Below are 21,043 nucleotides of genomic sequence, written 5' to 3'. Positions count from 1 at the left end.
GTGCCCTCGAGGCACCACTGGCAGCCGAGCCTCGCTCACCGCGCCTTCAACCGCTCACCGCGCCTTCGCTGGCAGCCGAGCCTCGCTCACCGCGCCTTCAACCGCTCACCGCGCCTTCGCTGGCAGCCGAGCCTGCCAGCCAAGAGCAGAAGACCGACAACCGAGTCCGCGAGTTAGTGTGTATCGGGAGGCTGTCGGTACCAACCGCGAGTGCTCGTAATAAATCTCGTACCGCATATCTGAGAGTGTCCTTTCGGGGTGAGGGAGAACCTCGGGGACCTATACCGCCGCCAGCCAGCCAGCCAGTCTGCCAACTGCCCACCAGCCAGTCCGCCGGCCAGCCAGCCAGCCAGCCGCCCGACTGCCAGCCAGCCAACCGCCCGCCTGCCAGCCAGCCAGCCAACCAGCCAGCCAGCCAGCCAGCAAGCCAGCAAGCAGGTCAGCCCTACTACTGGGAGACAGCAGAGCCAAACCAGCCGCAGCCCGTAAGTAGGCATCAGAGAGGGACACTGGGAGCCACTTTCAGGGCATCCCAAGGTGGGGGAGAATCCTACCTACCCCTCTTAGGAACCTCCAGCCAGAAGTTACTCGCGTCAGTCAGGCCACTCCCTTCGCACCCAGGCAGCAAACTAAGGATTGACGCTTAAGGCCATTCTGGAGGAGCCAGAGAAGAGCCAACACGCGACAATATCATGATTACAGATATTTCGTTAAGTTTAATAAATCTCATTGCCTCGAACAATAAAAAATACATTTTTCCTACACGTTTATTTACGTTTCGTCTTTTGTTCTGTCTTTTGTTTAGTGGCCTTGTACATTACCTATAGCCAGAGACGTAAAATAGATGGCACGCAATCAAAATACGACAAGCAGTTGCAGTGGATTCTATGACAATCGATCTTTTCGAGTTGTAGCTGTTCAAAATCGTGGTCCCGATACCTTCTAGAGTTTATCACTGCGTTTTACAAACTTGTTATGGGCGTCTTTGGTAACATTATCCATTGTGATATTTGTATGTGACGTGAAAAGTGAAAAAGTATTTATAATTTTATATATTCAGTCAACATAAATAAAATCACATGTGATAGAATTGGTTTTGAGTTTTTTTAATATAATTATAGTGAGATGGCGAGTAGGGAGAAAAAAAGTGAAGTGTGGAAACATTTTTCTATGAACTCAAGTGAACAAAATAAAGCAACATGTTTACATTGTTAAACGGTAATTTCTCGGTGCAACCTTATGTGATAGTCGATAATAATGCTAGTTTTCCGCAACAAAAACTTACCCATTGTATATTACAATTATTAGACTAGTTCAAGTTGTTTACAATAACAAATATAAATAGAAGTTAATTTACACTTTGCAATGACTTAATAGTGTATTTTATATATTTTTGTACTGTTATTATAACTTTATTCTGAATTTTACCTAATCTTGTTATTAAATTCACATGGGAATAAAAATTGTTGTGTGCATTATTACTAGGGGTGTGCGGGAATAGGTTTTTGTACCGCTGGAAATTTTCGGGAAAAATAAATTATTCCCGCGGGAAACGGGACGGGATCGGGAAAATTAAAAAAAAAAGCAAATTTTTAATTCTATTATAAGAAGATGGACATTTAAACGTTTCTTGCAAGGTTAGTTGTTTTTTTGCTGCTATTTCTTTTGTCTGCTTCACTTGCCCTTTTTTCAGCGGCGACTTCATATTTTTTTAGCATCCTCAAATTCTTTTTTTATAGAGGGATGTTTATTGAGATGTCTTAGTAATCCAGACGTGCTACCATGCTCGCATCTCAAAACATTTTCACACGAAACACACTGCCAGGGATTTACTGTCTGTCAGATGTTCAAAATACTTCCAAACACTTTTAGGTTTATAAGTAACAAGCTGATCAGTTGCGACCTCCATTATTTGTAGGCTGCTAGTTTGGTTTAATATACAACGGCATCGAAAATAGGAAGAGATACTTTGCACAAGCCTTAATAACGTAACGTCAGCTCACAAAGCCCGCCAAACTAAACAGTAAACAACTATTTTTTTCTCCCAAAGCAAAATCATAGATGTTTAGATACTCGTGAGCAGTGGTGTAAAACTACGTGATTTCATATTTTTCAAAGTGCCAATACAGTTCTCTACATCGCCACTGCTATCAAGTAATGCGAACGGTTATGCTTCGTTATGTAACGCACGTCTAGTAATTCTTATATCTTTGGCGAAAAGGTTGGATTGCGCATGTGTTTTGTTTGTGTCTAAGGAATTCGCGTCTTTGGGACACACAGTGGTTTTAGGTTAAATATTTTATGGTGATGGCAATAACGTTATATAACTGACTATTCACGTATCTTGCAAATTTGTACCCTTGAAGAAATATATTTATTAACGAATACAATATTTAAGGTACTCCATGTACGTTTTTTATATTCCAATTAGATATGTGTAAACGATTATCATAATTCACTGCACACCACAGCTGTCGCTACGATCGGCATACGTTTAAAAGATGTTTTGCGTTTAAATAGTATGGAAACCCTTCAAAAATGTATGAATCCATTAAAAATATTGTTGTAAAAACAGTTTGAATTGATAGAAAACATTTTCACATGATTAGTAAACATTTGTAAATTTTTAAACAATTTCCCGAAAAATTCGGGAGTAATAAAATTCCCGCCCGGCATTTCGGGAAGCCTATTTTCCCGACTTTTTTCCCGAAGCGTCGGGATCCCGCACACCCCTAATTATTACACTTAAAAAAAATTTGTTCATTATAATCGGTAACTGAATCGGTATCTGCCGATTATTGCTCTCATAATCGGTAATCGAATCGGTAATCGGTAAAGTCATATCGGTGCACCACTAATTTCAAGTCTCGGCCCATCTCTAAAGAAAAAATCCATTAAAAGAATTTAGAAAATTGTCTCCTTTCTCTCTTTTTCTCTCGCTGTCATTTTACCTCTTACGATAAACTTGCGAGTCGAGGTTTGAATTGCCAAAGTAGTTTCACTTCTATTACGTGTACGGAGCTGCATGTGCTCTTTTTTTTATGTAATAAAATTGTAAGCTGTCTCCCACTAAACCTGCTAACAAGTGGCTGGGATTTATGGTTTCTAATATCTGCTAAGAGAGGGGGCGTGGTTCTAGATGCAGTGGTCAAAAGTAGCGTAAGTGAAAACACAGCTGCAGTAAACAACGATGATCAGAATTGGCCTAAGAGAAAAAATTGGCATCAAACCCACTTGATTCATGATACAATCAACCCATACATAATCGTGAGATTCAAACAATTCAGTAATAAACTTTTAAATCAATATATAATAAGTTACTAAGTATACAATTCTAAGTACCTTAAGAAACAGGTTTTTACTGTTATAAGCAAAGTAAAGAACAGAAGAAACAATGCAGCTTAAATTAAGAAAATATGATTCAAGATGAAATAGTTGTGATTGCTGATTGGTAGGGACACAATTATATCATGAATTGCTATAAAGCCGAAGTAACACCGTAAAGCATGTTCAAACACTCCAAACACCATATAATGCCGAAATGCACGTTATTACACCATAAAGCATTGAATATAACCAAAAATCATTCAATTCATCTGCATATTTAAACAACACTCAATTCAGATGACAAACACATATTTTAATTAAATAAATTAAATTATTGTAAATTATTTAGCTTGGCTTTTGTACCAAAATTTATGTAGTAATAAGATTTGAAAAAAAAAAAAATTATATTGCAACTGTTATTAATAAGTAATTATAATATTATGTCATTGGTACATTTTTCAAACACAAATCTACTTGAAAATTTTTTATTTATTGTTACCAGTAGTTAAGAAATACTTGTTAAATATTATATTTTAAACGTACATCATGTTTCATGTATCAGTTAAAATTACACTGTTTAGTTGAAGTTAATGTCATTTAACATTTAAGAGTCGTATTTGTTGAAAATATGCTATCTCTAAGAATAAATAGAAAACACAAAAAATAAAAACAATGCCACAGAAATCTCCTCTTTTAAAACCCAAATTTGGCCTGAAAATAAAACCATCAACTCTCGTCTGCGGCAGTGTTGTAGCCAGGATTTGTGTATGAGGGGGTGTTAAGAAGCATGCCCCCCCCCCCCCCCCCCCCCCCCCCCCCACCTGACGTGCTTGTGGCTGGCCACGAGCAGCTCGAAGTCCGGGCCGAAGGTCTGCAGGGCGTCCACCAGCAGCAGGCTGTGGACGCTCAGGCACACGCTGGTGTTGAAGGGGTGCTTCGTGTAGGACGCCCTCGCCCCGGACACCTGCAGCTCCGCCACGCTCCGCCCCCGCGACTGCACCTGGAGACCGAGTCTAGTCCAGGACTCTCCCAGCACCTCTTCATAATTACTGTTTGTATCACGAGTAGGGACAAGATTACATGGTACGTTGCGATAAATCCAAACTAGCACTGAAATGCAAGTTATATCATGAAATTAAGTAACATTTAAACCAGAATGGTTTAAAACATGGTTTAAATCAAGTGGTTTTTTTTTATTTCTAAGGTGACTTTTCATTACATTTTTTAAAGATATTTTATAAATATTAACTATAATTTTTCCCAATCTCCACAAAACAAAAGCATGAATGGCATGTATTATTTTAGTTGAAAGTACACATTGGTTCGTTACATTATTGTGGAGTAATTTACTTCATGCAATTGTTTACCTTTGAAACAAAAATAACTTAGTACTACTTAATACCCATACTTCTGTATTAAACAAATTATGTAGAACTGTAACTCCTATGTTTTGTATAAACAGGGTTTATTAATGAGGTTCTACTGTAATAGGTAAATTGCAGGCAGAAATCTTTGGTACCTCCAGCGACAAGTGGTCGACGGTGAACTGCAGGATCAGGAGACGTGACTTCTCCCAAATACCGTCCCTGTAGTCGCCCGAGCCACTCTCTGCACCTGCTGCAGTCTCTGCGTCAGGCGGCAAGTCGCGCTGAGGAACGCACGGCTCCACCGTCCTAAACAAACAGTTGCACACACATTTCTGTGACAAAAAATCAATACAAAGAAAGAAAAAAATCACTAAGATTCTATGGAAAACTACATAAAAACCCTTATTCAATTCAAAAGTGTGTCAAATTACTTAAAAACTGTAGTTCACTAAAAGGTATAACTCCTAGTAAAAATTTTATGATCTCAGTGAACTTCACTCTAGTATGTGTCGGTTATAATTTTTTACCAGTTCTCAGTTCGGTTCTGGTTCTTAAAAATCAGTTCCTGGTACTGAGTTCTCAATTTTAGATTAACCTCCACACAATTTCAAGTCATACCAAAGATACAGTCTGCCCTAATAAATGTGTTTGTTTAACATGACTCATCAGCACCCCACTTTGACGTCGACCAAAGTGTCTTCCCGACTCCTTCAGGCTGTTATGCCTCGTCAGCGCCCTCTCTTGCATAGTGATGCTACGAGAGTGTAATGCAGTGCGGCAAGTGAGTTTTTCTTTTCAGGGATTCGACTTTTATTTTTTTGTATATATATGTTTTTATTGTTTTTTTATGTGAATATTTTTTGTTTGTATTTTTATATAATTTTTACAGTCTTATTGTTCACCAGGCGCCTAGGTCGTGGTTTCCGCCCGTGGCTCACGGAGGAAGGGGAAGACGCGGGCGCTCAGGCGCGCCGGGCGGGGTGGTAGGGAGCAGTCGTCATCCTGGCACGGGAGGCAGCGGTCGCGGGAGAGGCGTCGCTCCGCTCGGGTGGTGAGAGAGTTGAGCTGAGATAAGACTTGACCATGCGTGACATCAATGGTAGTCGTGAGCTGAGCCGTGCGGAAGTTTAGGAATAGTTTCAGTCATGTTTTTGAGACAGACATTCTTCGTTCTTGTTTTAACGCGTGTCCTGTGAGCCGTGAACTATTCAGTTGAAAGCTAGCCATCGTTAGCATATTTTTTTTACTTATCTTCCCAGTCTCTGTTTGTATAGTTTGTCAGTCATCGGGTTCGGCGTGAGTCATTGTATAAACGTTCATGTTTGTTTTAATCCCAGAGACTATGTCAGTGAAGTATTAACCGGAATAGGGACACACAGACCTTGTCCCGTTTTCCCATTATTTTTCTCAAGTTACGTCAACCATGTCTAGCGTCGCCTCTAGTAAGAAAGGGTCTATATCGGCACGGAGGGGACGTCCCGTATTAAATAAAGCAGAAGAACGCGGAACCGGACAACGCCCTATCGAGATTGCCACAGGCGGGTCCGCAGTAGCCCCATGTAAAGAGTTTACATTGGTGTGGATAAAGGACCCGGAAACCTTATTTGGACTTGTTATTTATGGTGAGACTAGATCCCTCGGCCACGCGGCACGAACCCCCTCTATCGAACCCCTGAGTAGCCGGCAACACCGTACTAACATTAGGGACTAGTCCCAGTCTGACCACAAGTGGCGCCCAACGTGGGGCCAAAAAAATTGATCCAAAATACAGTAAAACAAAAAATAAAGAAATATATACATGAAACCATAATAAATAGATGTAAAATCAAGGTAAATAAAAAAACCTGACAACACATTTTTTTTTAGACCAGTAAAATTTTGAAAAGAAAAGTTTTTAGGATGGTTTGTTATCTAACGGCTTTTATACATAACAAATTATTATATAATAATTTGGAATTTTTAGTAATAAAATGTGGTTATTTGTTAAATGTGATAATAATGTGTGAATCAGTTTGTACAAAACAAGTCGTAATGTCTCACACTAAGTCCCTACATGCTGATAAGACTCGCCTGAGCGGGGACGGCAGCCCCCGGGCGGCCACCAGGCCCGCCATGGTGCGCAGCGCCAGGATCTTCTGCTCGTTGAGGTGCACCACCAGCTTGGGCAGGTTGCCGGCCAGCGTGAGGCTGGGGAAGTCGGGGTCCGCCGTGGGCACCAGGCAGCGCTCCAGCCGCAGCGAGATGCTGAACCGGTCCAGCAGGTGCAGCGCGGAGGTGCCGCGCATGTGGGCGTACTTCCAGTTGTCCTTCACCCGCCCCACCAGCACCTGCAGCTCGCTCAGCTCTATCGCGTACCTGCGGCAGGCACAAAGGCATTCCTTACCTTCCCTTTTATACCAATCCGAAAAAGGAAAATATGCTCTGGATAAAAAGACTTACAATGTAAACTTTGGGCTATTTTTAATATTAAAGACCTAACAAACATGGCTGTATAACTAACTACACATAACTTAGTCTTCGTCTAATATCTGGACTTAGTTATTAGCATCTAAAAAAAAAATGTCCCCCCCCATTTTATCACTATGGGGGTGTTCGGACATCACGGTGGCCCTCGCATAAGTCAATCCTGTACACACACCTGGTCTACACTACCCTGTCACCCTGTTGTAACATTTCTAAAGGAACCCAGATGGCAAGTTCAGACAATCCAGAAGATGAAGTGTCTTTCATTCTGACAAAATATTTTTTTCTCTTTCCGCACAACCTTGCCAAAACAAATGTGTTGCAGTCCGAAGGAAGGAAGGGGGGAAGGGGGGAAGAAGGTAGGCTTCCTAGACCTCGAACCACTCTTACCCTCTAATCCACCGCAACTGATGCTGATATGCAATTATAAATTGGTTAACAAAATAAAAACTACATTGTTAAATACTAATGAAAATTAAGATAAGATACATTATCAATTGAAATTAACTTACTTACCAGTAACACGTTAAATACATAAGATGAACCTCTAAAAAAATACCTAAAATGACTTTCCCATAATTTTCTTATGACCAATGAATACACAAATATACAAATACACAAATATTATGACATTATTAAGAGATTCTCTGTAACATAAACTTCACACATTTCGTTAGCATTAACCCTTACTTCTCATTAAAAACTTATAACGACACAGGAGATACAAGTAAAACCTTCGTATTGCTGATTCATCTATCTCCTAAAGAAGAATTCGCTACCTTGTATTACCAAATTTACACAGCAGGTGGCAGAACACATTTTAAAATTAATACTATAGTTAAAACTATTGTGCAAAAATATGGAAACTAATCCAAACATCAAATATAATTCCCAAATAAAATCAAAAGATAAAACCCAAGAGAGAATTATTCCCCATACCATCAGGCTCTATCTCTAACATGCTCTTTTATTTGTATATCATTTTTAATGTGATGGGTCAGTTCCCAATTTTCTCTAATCCAAATCCCAAAGAATATCTCAAATATACCCCACGAATCTTAATCTAGGTGTCAAAAGTAAAAATTAAAATAATGTACAGTAAATGAAAAATTTTAACTATGGTGTTATGTTCATTTTAGAAACTTGTTTCCAGAATGAATCAAATATTGTAATTTTAATTTTATTGTAGTTTTAATTATATAATTACAAGTTAAAAGTACAACTATCTTGGGGAATGGTAACAGGATAGGTATTAAGAAAAAAGTTCACCTAGTAAACTTCAGACGTTGTTCATTTCTTCTAAAATTTTCCTTCAAATCTTTTTCCTTGAATCCTTCAAAAACCAAGAATATGAGAGTTTTGAGGATTTATTTTTGATTTATTACTATTATTTGAGGGCTTTATCTGTCAATTTTATCACAATAGCATTCTTGCAATTTGAGTTTGCCTAACAACTTCTTAACCAACATTTATAAACATTAACAGTGGTAAAAACTAAAAAGTCATGCATTAGTTCTTAATTATGATCACTTGCATAATGTTTCACAGCTTGAAAATAAATTTTAGTCACTATCTGGTGAGCACATTGTGACCTTAATTACTTATCAAAATATGACAATAAAATTAAATAACTAACATGGAGTGTAAGAATGATTCTTAAATTAGCAAGTTACAACTTTTAATATGGTTTCTATTACAATATAAAATTGACTATTGTGAAAAGTAGAGGTTGCCACTAATCTGGAATCATTGGAATTCTTAAATTACCTGGATTACATTGGTTTTTTATATTTGGAATTAAAATTTCCACTGATCTTTTAGATTAACCTGGTGAGCAAGTGCACAACACACTGATTTTACACAAGGTGGCACTTAAAATGAACTAGCCTGCATGTACCAGTTATTTCATACCTGCCAACTTTGGCCAGTCCAAAAGCGGGAGGTTTTTTAGTGTAGGGGGGGGGGGGGGATTTTGTTTATTTTGTAAATTTTGAAAAAAAATTTAAGAGTAAACCACCATGATTAGCTCAAGCAATGGGCAAATTGTGTTCTAAAATAAAATACGTTAACAAACACTCTGCTTTTGTCACACTATCTTCTTTCCGACTTGTGTCACGAAAAACGTCTAATTTCTGATTTGATGCCATAGCATTGACGGCATGTTTCTTCGTATTTATATGCTTCACAATGTCGCCCTTTCCGGCATGCGAGACGGAAAAATCACAACGACACAAAGAACAAAATGCAGCATGTTCACCTTTCCTCGATTGCAAAATGCACGGAAATTCGTCACTAAATGTCTTCTTGTACACAGCAAGATACTTCACAGTAGGCTTACTTAGCGCCATGTCTATTAAATCCCTATTGCGGAGTAGGCCTACAACTAAACAACGCATACAAAATACTCATCACGCAACTGCTTACACAAAATAATATTTTTATGAAAACACTGTTGAATAAATTCGGAGACTGTACTATAATGCTACCTCTACACTTCGTCTGTGAGCACAGACGCGAACAAAGGCAAATTTGTTCGGGCACAAACTAACATTTCACACATAGCCGGCTGACATACCGAAGAGAATTTATTTGGGCACGAATGTAAACAGTGGTATCATTTACTCATTATTAATCCACTCCGTCTTTATTTCAAATTCAAACCAACACCACCGAACATACAGTTTACAATGTTGACAAAACACGCCATCTTGGAAAACAAATGAAACCTTTTTCTGGTTGGCTAATAAACACCAATGACAAACGTGTACCAAAACAGCTCCCATAATTATCATAAATAACTACGTTTCTTTCTTAGATGTACGCTTAACCAAGAGTTTTAGCCGACAATTGTGGGCATTTAGTCTATTAAAATAACTACACGTTATGGTACGAACCGTAGTTACTATACGATTGTACAGAATAATGGTAAAAACATATTAATTCTATAAATTTATTGCATTAAAAACTTCAAGAGAAACAGAACCAAAAAACGGGAGAATTGAATGACAAATCGGGAGCGCGGGAGAAATGGTACAAAATCGGGAGTCTCCCGCCTAAAGCGGGAGGGTTGGCAGGTCTGTTATTTCATTATTTTTTTCTTTTAATAATAGGTGATTGTAGAGGTCTTGCTATGGTATAAGTTCACCTATTTAACTTAATTACCTATTACAATAACTTATCATTAAGTAGCTTGGCTTCTGGGTTGTAGCCACGTCCTTGGCGAATAATTCACAGATGTTTCGATCGACAGTACAGTCACTATCAGGGAGCAGTTACCTACTTAGGTAGGTACTGAAGTACCTCAGTAGATAACTGCTCCCTGATAGTGACTGTACTGTCGATCGAAACATCTGTGAATTATTTGCCAAGGACGCGGCTACAACCCAGAAGCCAAGCTACTTCAGACAACGGCCATGAAAGCCTGCGAACATTAACTGGTCATTATTATTCATGACTTTTACCCCCGAAAAGAATTATGTACAAGTAGACACGGCACAAAACAAAGTATTTTCAAGACTACTGAAACCTTAATAAATATCTGTAATCTAAAATACAAACCTGTCATAAAGTTTCTCGTGAAGAGTAACATTCGTGACGCAGCTGGTCGCATTGTTAGATTTTGCGGATAAGCTTGTTATGTTGGTCATCGTCTGAGATTCCGACAGGCTAGCTTCACTGCCAGGCGGGGTTGAACATGGTGTCTGGAAGTCATCTACAGATTTGAAGATTCAGTTATAGAAACTAATGCCTTTAAAGTGGCGGATAAAAATGTTTACAAATTGTTGGTTTAATTGATTCTGTTACATTGCAATTAGAAAATTGAAATAATTAAATGGCAAGTGGCTAGCAGATCTGTAACACAAAAGGGGGTACCACAAATAGAGTAAATATTAATACTGAGTTTAAGAACTCAAACCTTGCTTTCATAAAGCTACATGGTTTTTCATATGTAGTGAAGTAGCAATTGGTTGAACATACTCATATAGTAAGGCCTGTACAAACATTCAATATTTCAAATACGGTATTTACCCGAAAATAATGTGACTAAATTCAACGTGACCTCAAACTTTTTGTATATGAGTTAATGAAATTCACTTTATGGAGTGTAAATCAAGTCAGATGCATTAAATATTTAAAATTATTTCAATTAGTAAATCTATACTATATTTACTAGAGATTTCCTGATGTTACTTTCATCAGTAAAGTTATTTACATGGCTTTTTTTTCTAAACAGCAAGCAGCAGTTAGAAAAAAAAACTGAGTTTTGTGGCTGTAGTTCAAAAGCCGTCAGAAAGAAAAGAACGCTGTGCTGCGAAACACGGTGGTCACTGGGAGGGTGGAGAGTGGAGGGGGAAGGTGAAAGGGAGGGTGTACCTTGGCAAGCAGCCACAGTGAAGAGAAGCAGAACAAAGTGGACATAACCCAACCACAAACTCCAATTAAACTCTCTCCCCTCTCTTTCACGGCATTCCAAAGTGTTATCGTGTCCCATCTGTGCCGTCAGATGACTTCCCCCTTCCCTCCTCCACAACCGCAGATCGTATACTTTTCCAACTAAGTGGAGGTTCAGGATAAGCTAACACAAGTCAGACACCCACCTGGGAACAGCTATCAAAATAATTAAAAATTACAATATAATTTTTTTTTAATTTTACCTAATTTGTGAGTGTGATTTTTTTTATTGCTGTTCCTTAAAGCAGGTTCCCCAAAAAACAAAACCAAACAATCAAATACACAAAATTAAAGGTCAGAACAAACTGCTAACAACTTATTATAAGAAATTATGCAACTAGAATATATGTTCAACACTTTATTCAAAATTAACTCTTGAGTTTGAACATGGTTCCTGTAGCATAAAATGGATCAGCCCACATTCAATAAGAGCTAAATATTTGCTACTACTGTACATTTTTTTATTTTACAGCAAATGTCTTAATAAAATTCAGCCTGGTTATCATACTTAAGCAATTTAAGCTTCTACACATTGAAAATACTCAGAAAACTATTTACACAAATACTTATTAAATTGTTCTATACAATAATTTTTAAATGATTCGACCCGGGTCTACTATAATAGTCCGCGTGCCACGGTACTGCATATTTTTCTTTCGGGGACAAGATTTCTTCTTTTTTTTCTAAAGTAGTTCTACTGGCCATAAACTTCACTTTTAATATCATTTAACTCAAGTTTTCGGGCGGTCCCCTCACACGACCAATTGATATGAAGTCCCAACACTCGTAAAGTCAAACTGGGACGCCATGTATCATTGCAGCTGCTTCACCCAAGAGATTGCAAGGGCTTAGGGGATGGAGCTGATGAATTACTTGTTCATTGAAGACTTCGCTGCGAAAACCAGGTCTCCTGACCCAGTGCCTAAAACTGGATTTTTGGCGATACACCAAGCAGCTACTTGAAGGCTTGCCCGACTTGTGGGCTCGCTGGTCGGACGCTTACGCACTTGTTCACAACAAATTCTGCTTACGGACGCATACACACTTGTTCACAACGAATTCTGCTTACCAAATCCCCATCCGTACTCTCGAATCGTGCATTTCAAATAGTACGTAACTTTTATGTAACTTTTTAAGTTTATCCATCATTCCCGTACAGCCCGGGCCAATCGCAGCTACCACCCTTGTGGCCAGCGAGCAGAAAAATGTCCGCACTAGTCAGCTGGGTGCTCGCGAATGCCTTGACGTACTCATCATTATGTCATTCTTCACCCTGCTCTTCTACCGCGCCTGGCAGCAGAGACGTGCAAACCGTTTTTATTGGCACCCAAGTTCATTAACGTATTTTAGTTCATAATTGTCCACGTATTTTCGGGCCTCACGTAAAATATATGTTACCAAAATATCTTTAAAAAAAATTAAAAGGAAAATGCATTTAAGAATTAATGTAATAAAAAACCAGGCTGCCAACTTTACCTAAAAATAACTAGACAATGGTTTTAATCTGCGCTTATGCTCAAAACAATGTACTAAAAATTAACTAAAACTAATTTACTAAAATAAACTAATAATAATATTAAATTTAGAACCAAGCAATAAACATAACTAACAAAATTAACCAATTAAAACACATTTCCTAGGGGAGCTGCCTTTAACATCTCTTTAAGTCTTTTGACCATAGCGAAGCTGGCCACAGAGGCAGTAAGTAAAAAAAGTGGCTGAAGTAACGTAGTTACGAAGTAGTGCAAGTAGTTTTTCAACTAAACTGTTCCCATTGCTGCTATTCATGTTCTTCCAGTGGCAACATTAAGTCTGTGATTATAACGCGACCCTCACTAGTAGTTCCAGCAGTTTTGATGAAAATAATCTCATTATTTTCGGGTGAATATGGTATCAAAACAAATTGTTTCATTTCAAATACATAATGCACTATCGCTTCCAGCATAGTAAATATGCGATTGAATTAGAAGTAAAGTGAATTTCTCTTTAACGTACAATTCAACAGCGAATATAAAAATTATGCAATGAAGACATCTCATTCATGACAAACACAACTAAGACATCAGAAATGCAATACATATTCAGATAGTTAGTTACCTTCGTCATCACTAACTTTCTCCTGTGTGGGCGCTTCCTGCTGGAGTTCGGATTCTGGCTGGTTGCTGAAATGGAATCTCCCAAAGTCTACCACCACAATCAGAGAATTCTTGTCGCAGAAATTCTCTACAAATATGATCTGAGGAGCAGATATATCCAACTCAATGTCCCAAGTTTTGCGATCATTCTGAAACAAAAATATATTTATATAACTTTTAAAGAGCTAGCAAATGTGTATCAACAAACAGCAATTTCATAAACCAAGAAATTAAAAATATGTCACTACATATATCACTGAATTCACAATCAGTTAACAATGATTAAATTAAAGAAAAGAGATAATGTCAATGTGATAGCTAAACTTGAAGGGAAAAAATAATGATAGACAAAAAAAAAAACCAAAATTCAAAAACTGTTGAACCAAAACCACTTTTAAAAAGGTTAACATAAAATGAAATTGGTAAAAATAAAATATGAGAATGAAAAAAATGTTCCTTGTGATTCCTAAAACAGCAGTCCTTTTAGTGTTTGAGAAGGTTGAACATGGGCTTTGTGTGATTTTAGCATATGGGAAAGGGGTGAAGAAGGGAATAGGTCAAAAATCAATCCAATTTTTAATTACATATGACCCCTTCGCAAAAATTACCCATTTCCTGGGAAATGTGAAGGGTCATATAAAATGACAATTTATCCATTTTGTACGACCTCCTAAGTGTCTGTGCCCTTAGTGACACTTTAATCTCTACTTTTACTTGTCCTGCAGCTAACCTGACTTGTTTCAAAATTGATTTCAAATGCTCCAACAAAACCTACCCTATTTACCGCAATAAGCCTCACAACCCTAACATTTAGACCATAACCAAAAACTGTATGTTGTTTAGAATAAGCCTCCCAACAAACTTTTAAACACAGAACTTGTAACTATAATTAAATTTCTCAAAAATTTTATTCTGAACTTAGGTATTACACTTGAGTCCCGTTATAGCGAGGTGTCACGGTTCCGGGTTTGATCCTCGCTATAACCATGTCCTCGCTATAACCGAATTGGACAAATATTGGCCCCAAAAAATAAAAATTAACCGAAAATAGCATAAAAATTGTGTTTAAACCTGCCGAATTGGAAAATAACAGGTTATATTAACAAAATCTTAATTTCTGTGAGCAGATGTGTGAATTCTCTTTAAAACGATACCCCAAAAGTACGGATGCGATCACCGATTGCGTCGAAATAAGCAGAATACCCTACCACGCCATGTAAGTATAGCATCTCAGCCCGCGGCCGACGCAGCATTGTCCTGCTATCTATTGTCGACGTGGGCAGTCTGCTGGCGGCCATGTTGGTTCGGGATGTTGCTAACAGGTGGTGCTAGTGTAGCGTGACGATTTAATTCCTTACAAAAAAGCAGGAGTGCAGCAACGCACGTACGCCTCAAACAAAATAGTCGCTGGAAAACTATACTTTTTTTCATTTAAAGAAACCTGTCAACTTTTTTAGAAAATAAATTTGGGATTAAACTCAAACCATCACCACCCCTTTCCCGGACAGATACCCCAACAACTGACTGAATCAAAAGTTACAAAAAAACTGTCCTAGCGATTCGGAAATAAATACGGTACAGATAGTAAAATAAATAACGTGAAGTGTTTGTAAACGTGTCACAACTGAAATAATTCCAAACAAGTTTATAAATATTTGTGTATTATTAACGCGATCAATTAGCAACAAGTATAAAGACGGCTCTGACTTTTTTGGCCTAACATAGTTATAAACAATGTTATTATTTGTTAATGAAAATGTTGCAACAAATTAATTAATAGCATTTATATTAAAAAAAAGTGCACATTGTTATGTTTGATGGCGGGAAAAAATATATTTTCTCTATTTTCTAAATAATAAGAAATGCGTACAAGTATATGTATATTCAAAGGTTTGGTTTATTCGACTCAAGCATACCTTGGCCTTGAAGCCAGCCAGCGATGCTGTGACTGTGAAGTCGCAGGCACAGATAACTAACGGAAGTTTGATAAAAGAAAGAAAGAACGGGATTCTTTTTTTAAAGCCACGCACTTAGGTGTCGACTGCAAGGCTTAAGAATGTGACAGGCGTCAACGGCAAGATGTCTAGTGGCGAGCGAGAGGGGTCGAGATAAAGCAGACAAATAACCAAAGCGCGCTTCAAGCGATCACGCCGTAAATTCCTCAAAAATACCTCGTTATAGCCGTGTTATCGCTATTACCGTGCTCGCTATAACGAGATTCTACTGTATTTACTAGGGGTGTGCGGGAATAGGTTTTTGAACTGCGGGAAATTTTCGGGAAAAATAAATTATTCCCGCGGGAAACGGGACGAGATCTGGAAAATTTAAAAAAAAAAAAAAAAAAAGCAAATTTTTAATTCTAATATGAGAAGATAGCCATTTAAACGTTTCTTGCAAAGTTAGTTGTTTTTTTGCTGCTATTTCTTTTGTCTGCTTCACTTGCCCTTTTTTCAGCGGCGACTTCATATTTTTTAGCATCCTACAATTCTTTTTTTATAGAAGGATGTTTATTGAGATGTCTTAGTAATCATGACGTGCTACCATGCTCGCATCTCAAAAAATTTTCACACGAGACACACTTTGCCAGGGATTTACTGTCTGTCAGACGTTCAAAATACTTCCAAACACTTTTAGGTTTACAAGTAACAAGCTGATCGGTTGCGACCTCCATTATTTGTAGGCTGCTAGTTTGTTTTAATATACAACGGCATCGAAAACAGGAACAGATACTTTGCACAAGCCATAATAACGTAACGTCAGCCGACAAAGCCCGCCAAACTAAATAGTAAACAACTATTTTTTTCTCCCAAAGCAAAATCATAGATGTTTAGATACTCGTGAGCAGTGGTGTAAAACTACTTGATTTCATATTTTTCAAAGTGCCAATACAGTTCTCTACATCGCCACTGCTATCAAGTAATGAGAACGGTTACGCTTCGTTATGACACGCAAGTCTAGTATTCTTGTATCTTTGGCGAAAAGGTTGGATTGCGCATGTGTTTTGTTTATGTCTAAGGACACACTGTGGTTTTAGGTTAAGTATTCAATGGTGACGGCAATATAACGTTATATAACTGACTATTCACGTATCTTGCAAATTTGTACCCTTGAAGAAATATATTTATGAACGCATACAATATTTAAGGTACTCCATGTACGGTTTTATATTCTAATTAGATATGTGTAAACAATTATCATAATTCACTGCACACCACAGCTGTCGCTACGATCGGCATACGTTTAATTTCATTTAATTTCATTTCATTTCATTTCATTTCATTTATTAGCGTCCTATATTTAACAGTACATATGTTTTGCATTTAAATAGTACGGAAACACTTCAAAAATGTACGAATCCATAAAAAATATTGTTGTAAAAACAGTTTGAATTGATAGAAAACATTTTCACATGATTAGTAAACATTTGTAAATTTTTAAACAATTTCCCGAAAAATTCGGGAGAAATAAAATTCCCGCCCGGCATTTCGGGAAGCCTATTTTCCAGACTTTTTTCCCGAAGCATCGGGATCCCGCACACCCCTAGTATTTACAAATTATGCATATTGCATTTCAAATTTTCTGCAGAAATCTGTAGAATTCTCAGTATTGGTGTTGTTTGCCAGTTTTTTATTCTAGCACTCTTTAATCTTGCCACAAGAGAACTATTAAATGTATCAAAATTTCCAGTACACATCTCTAAAGACCAGGCAATGAATATATTATTTATGGATTAACTGTGAATGATGTTGATAACATATTTATTGTAGGGATGGGGCGAATCCTGATTTCCTCGAATCCGAATCCTAACTCGAATCCTCGACTGGAATTGCCGAATCTCGAACCCAAACCCGAATCTTTTAATAGATGATGTCCACATATCTAATGTAAGTGAGATGTATTCTGCTTGCACTAAAAGTCCCTTGACTTTATCACATGTAGATTGGTACATTTATGGTATAAGTGTATATAAAGACAACAATTTTTTCTTGAGAAATTTCAGTTTTAGTACAGATTAGCAGTTAGGATTTTTTCTATAAATAAGCTAGAGGTCTGCGAGCCTAAGAATTTTACTTCGAGCCGAGCTCGAGCTTTTGTGGTACAGTTACACTTTTGGGAAATTATTTTTATCTTAAACTTAATATTATGTTTGAATAAAGTATTAAAATGTAGTGGGCTTATTAATTTTGGGTAACTATTTACAGAGTGTGTTTACATTTTGCACTGCTAGAAAAAAAATAACATTTTTTTTCATTGAATCTTACCTGTTTCCATTGGTTCATTAGTAACTGATATCATCCAACTAACATAACCAAGTATATGTTTGTGTAAATGTAACATATTTTTGGAAAAATTTCACCCTTGTCAATTTTTCTGGAGTCCTTACTGAGCTTCAACAAACTTAGCACCAAAAATCATGTTGTTTGAAAAGTACATTCACATTGTTTCAACATTTCCACTTTTCAGCACAATAATTCTGAGAGAGATTGTCACAGAGTATTAAATTCTGTTCTTTAATCTATCATTCAGAACAATAATTTGTTCTGCACGTTCAGGAGTTAAATTAGCTCTACGATTGGAGATAGTGTTTCCAGCAAAAGAGAAGCGTCTCTCGCTGGCAACCTGCTTGGCTGGAATGCTTTAGTAAAATTGCTTAATCTCAAAATTAGTGTCATAAATATCTGTAACTGGTCATTAAAGTTTAATCAATTGAAAGTAATAAAAATAAAAACATTTTACTTCATTCAATTTACACTTGCAAAAAAAACATACACACAATAAACCTACATGGAAATTAAAGTCTTTTTCAATATCCTGAAGTCTGAAATATGTTTACTCATGTCATTAAATGTAGAGCTGTATTGAAGAAGCCGATTTTGCCAATATTTAGTTGAATCGGCATTTCTGCCGACTTCCGATACAGTACGCTCGTTAATTTTCGACCGATATTACTGAAAAACAAAAGAGACTGCCATAACCTAAAAATCCACGAGTACCATTTTCACTTTTCGTAGTAGTACTGCATTCTTTCAGATCGCATTATTTCTTAGCAACATGTGCCAACCGTACATATCAAAGTTTAACATCCTTTTTTTTTAAAAAATGTTCTTTAATTTAATATGTCATAAATAAATAATACATTACTATCACGGTAAATATACATCTCAGTTGTTACTGTAACTATAGTGCAAATATGGTAGCTATCATGCTTCTGTAGTAATTATGGTATTCTACAAAGAATCTTTAGTTCTTTTTATGGTAATTATCTTAAAATAACTATTGGGTTTGTACTGTAGTTATGGTACATCATCCATATTTCTTCGTATGCTGTTGTTCATTTGTCTTTTCTTCATATTTACGTGTGCCATTATTTGAGACAAGAAGTTTCAGAAAACATTTTAACGACATTATATCACACATTTAATGGCGTAAATGACGAGACCTCGGGCAATTTAAACGCTTTATACGGAAAAACCTACCATGCAGGACCTCGTAAGCGAATTTTACTGTATTTTTTTTCCCGTAAATAGTAAAAACCGAATCCTTTGACGAATCCTATATCAGACCCGCCGAACCTTCGAATCCCTAGGATTCGGCGGATTCGGCGGATATTGGATTCGGTCGCCCCATCCCTAATTTATTGTGATGCAAGAAAAAAGTGTCCTGAATGTAAAATGGCTACTGCCCGCAGATGTTTTAGTTACTGCAGTGAAGCACAATTAACATCTTTGCCACGAATGACCAAATAGAAGCACATGTAACAAATTCTCAACTTTCATTTAATTTTTTTTTTTTGCAATACCACCATCATTCAAAAACAAACATTTTTTTCCTCTTCTAGACAAGTATACGACTATCCATGACAATGTATGTACGTACTTGCAGGAGCAAAATGTTCCTTTTCCTGAGCATACATAACAATTTGTTTTTGTTTTTTCAGCAACTGCAAATGATTGCAACAGCAAACCCTTGGTAAAAATTCAATGTCTTTCTCACGAAAACACATTAACAAACCATGGACAAGATAACCATCGCCCATTAAACAACAGCAAGTAAATCAAAACTTGAGCTTGACAGAACTTGTGCAACGCAGCATTGACATACGTTGTTGTCCAGTTTTTAATACGCCACGCACAATACTTTTTAAATACACATTTGACTCAAAATTATGGGTGGTTTATTTGGATGAATAACGAAGGAGAATTTTTTTTTCTTTCTTTTTCTTTTTCTTCTTCCCCGTTTTATGAACTGAACAAAATTAGTCTGCACAACATGAAGTAGATACTAACCAGCCCTCCTTGAATAATCTGATCCCAGTTCTTCTTGAGCTCTTCCTTGGTCTTCTGCTTCATGGCCTCGTAGCGGTGCCTGGCCGCTCGCCGCAGCTCCGCGTCGGGCGTCTGGTGCGGGCGCGTGAAGAAGTCCGTCAGCCACTCGAGGGCCGAGACGTTGTACACGACCTCCAGCGACTGCGTGCCCACCTGCAGCCTGGGCGCAGTCATTCACACACACATTAGCCACGTTGAAACAGTGTGGTCAGAGCAGAATGTCTGAAAGCCTGGCAGCATTTGAATTGATTTTTTAACACAGAGAGCAAAAAAAATATTTAAGATTTCTGTTCTATGCATAACAGCTATTAAATACTAAGCATTCTTAACCCTTTCACTCCGGTGAAGTGGGGTCTTGCCTGACCTTGGAAACAGGCACTATCACTAACCAGCCATAATCCCTGAACTTCTTCCAATTCCTTAACTTAATATTTTAATTTTATACTTGGCACTGGTACACATGTTTTTTAGTAATTTTTTATTTATTTTGTTGTAATTTTTTTTATATTTATATAATGTACATGAAAAATATAATGAATACAGCTAGCTTGCCATCATTATTTTATATTGTGGACTATTAAAAAAACTTTTTACAGAGTGACAAATTTTAAAGTATGGAGTGTTTGCATTGCATTCTTTGCAACAAACTTTAGTTTGCTTTCTCTTTCTGTGCACTTTGCACACAACACATAACATGTATGGACTCCATTCATCGGGAAGATGAGGTCCTGCTGTCAGTCTCGGTGGAGAGTCTGATCTTCCTCCGCCCGATTTTCTTCTTTCCATGTTGCACTTTTCCAAAATTGGTTCTATGATTTTCATTTAAAAATTAGCATATGAAGTTTTTGCGACAATGTATTGTATAAACAATACAAATTGAAAACTGTCATATCAATAATACGAAAAAACATTTTGCCGTACCACATTAATGATTTCCAGAAGCTTTCCACTGAGGATTCATCTATTACTGAAA

At 37.3% G+C, this 21,043-nt stretch overlaps 1 protein-coding gene across 1 annotated transcript in view; it reads right to left on the bottom strand.

Moving 5' to 3' along the window:
- Positions 1-21,043, bottom strand: part of LOC134536562 (intermembrane lipid transfer protein Vps13D) — a 416,290-nt gene that overhangs the window by 366,039 nt on the left and 29,208 nt on the right. Inside the window, exons 9-14 of the mRNA XM_063376313.1 lie at positions 20,032-20,230; positions 13,707-13,893; positions 10,716-10,869; positions 6,765-7,049; positions 4,847-5,000; positions 4,149-4,327 (exon numbers count right to left, since the gene is read on the bottom strand). Coding sequence (XP_063232383.1) covers positions 4,149-4,327; positions 4,847-5,000; positions 6,765-7,049; positions 10,716-10,869; positions 13,707-13,893; positions 20,032-20,230 — 1,158 coding nt within the window. The remainder of the gene's footprint in view (positions 1-4,148; positions 4,328-4,846; positions 5,001-6,764; positions 7,050-10,715; positions 10,870-13,706; positions 13,894-20,031; positions 20,231-21,043) is intronic.

Source organism: Bacillus rossius, chromosome 11 (assembly GCF_032445375.1).
Source record: "Bacillus rossius redtenbacheri isolate Brsri chromosome 11, Brsri_v3, whole genome shotgun sequence".
Lineage (NCBI taxonomy): Eukaryota > Metazoa > Arthropoda > Insecta > Phasmatodea > Bacillidae > Bacillus > Bacillus rossius.
This window is presented reverse-complemented; position numbering and strand designations above follow the sequence as displayed.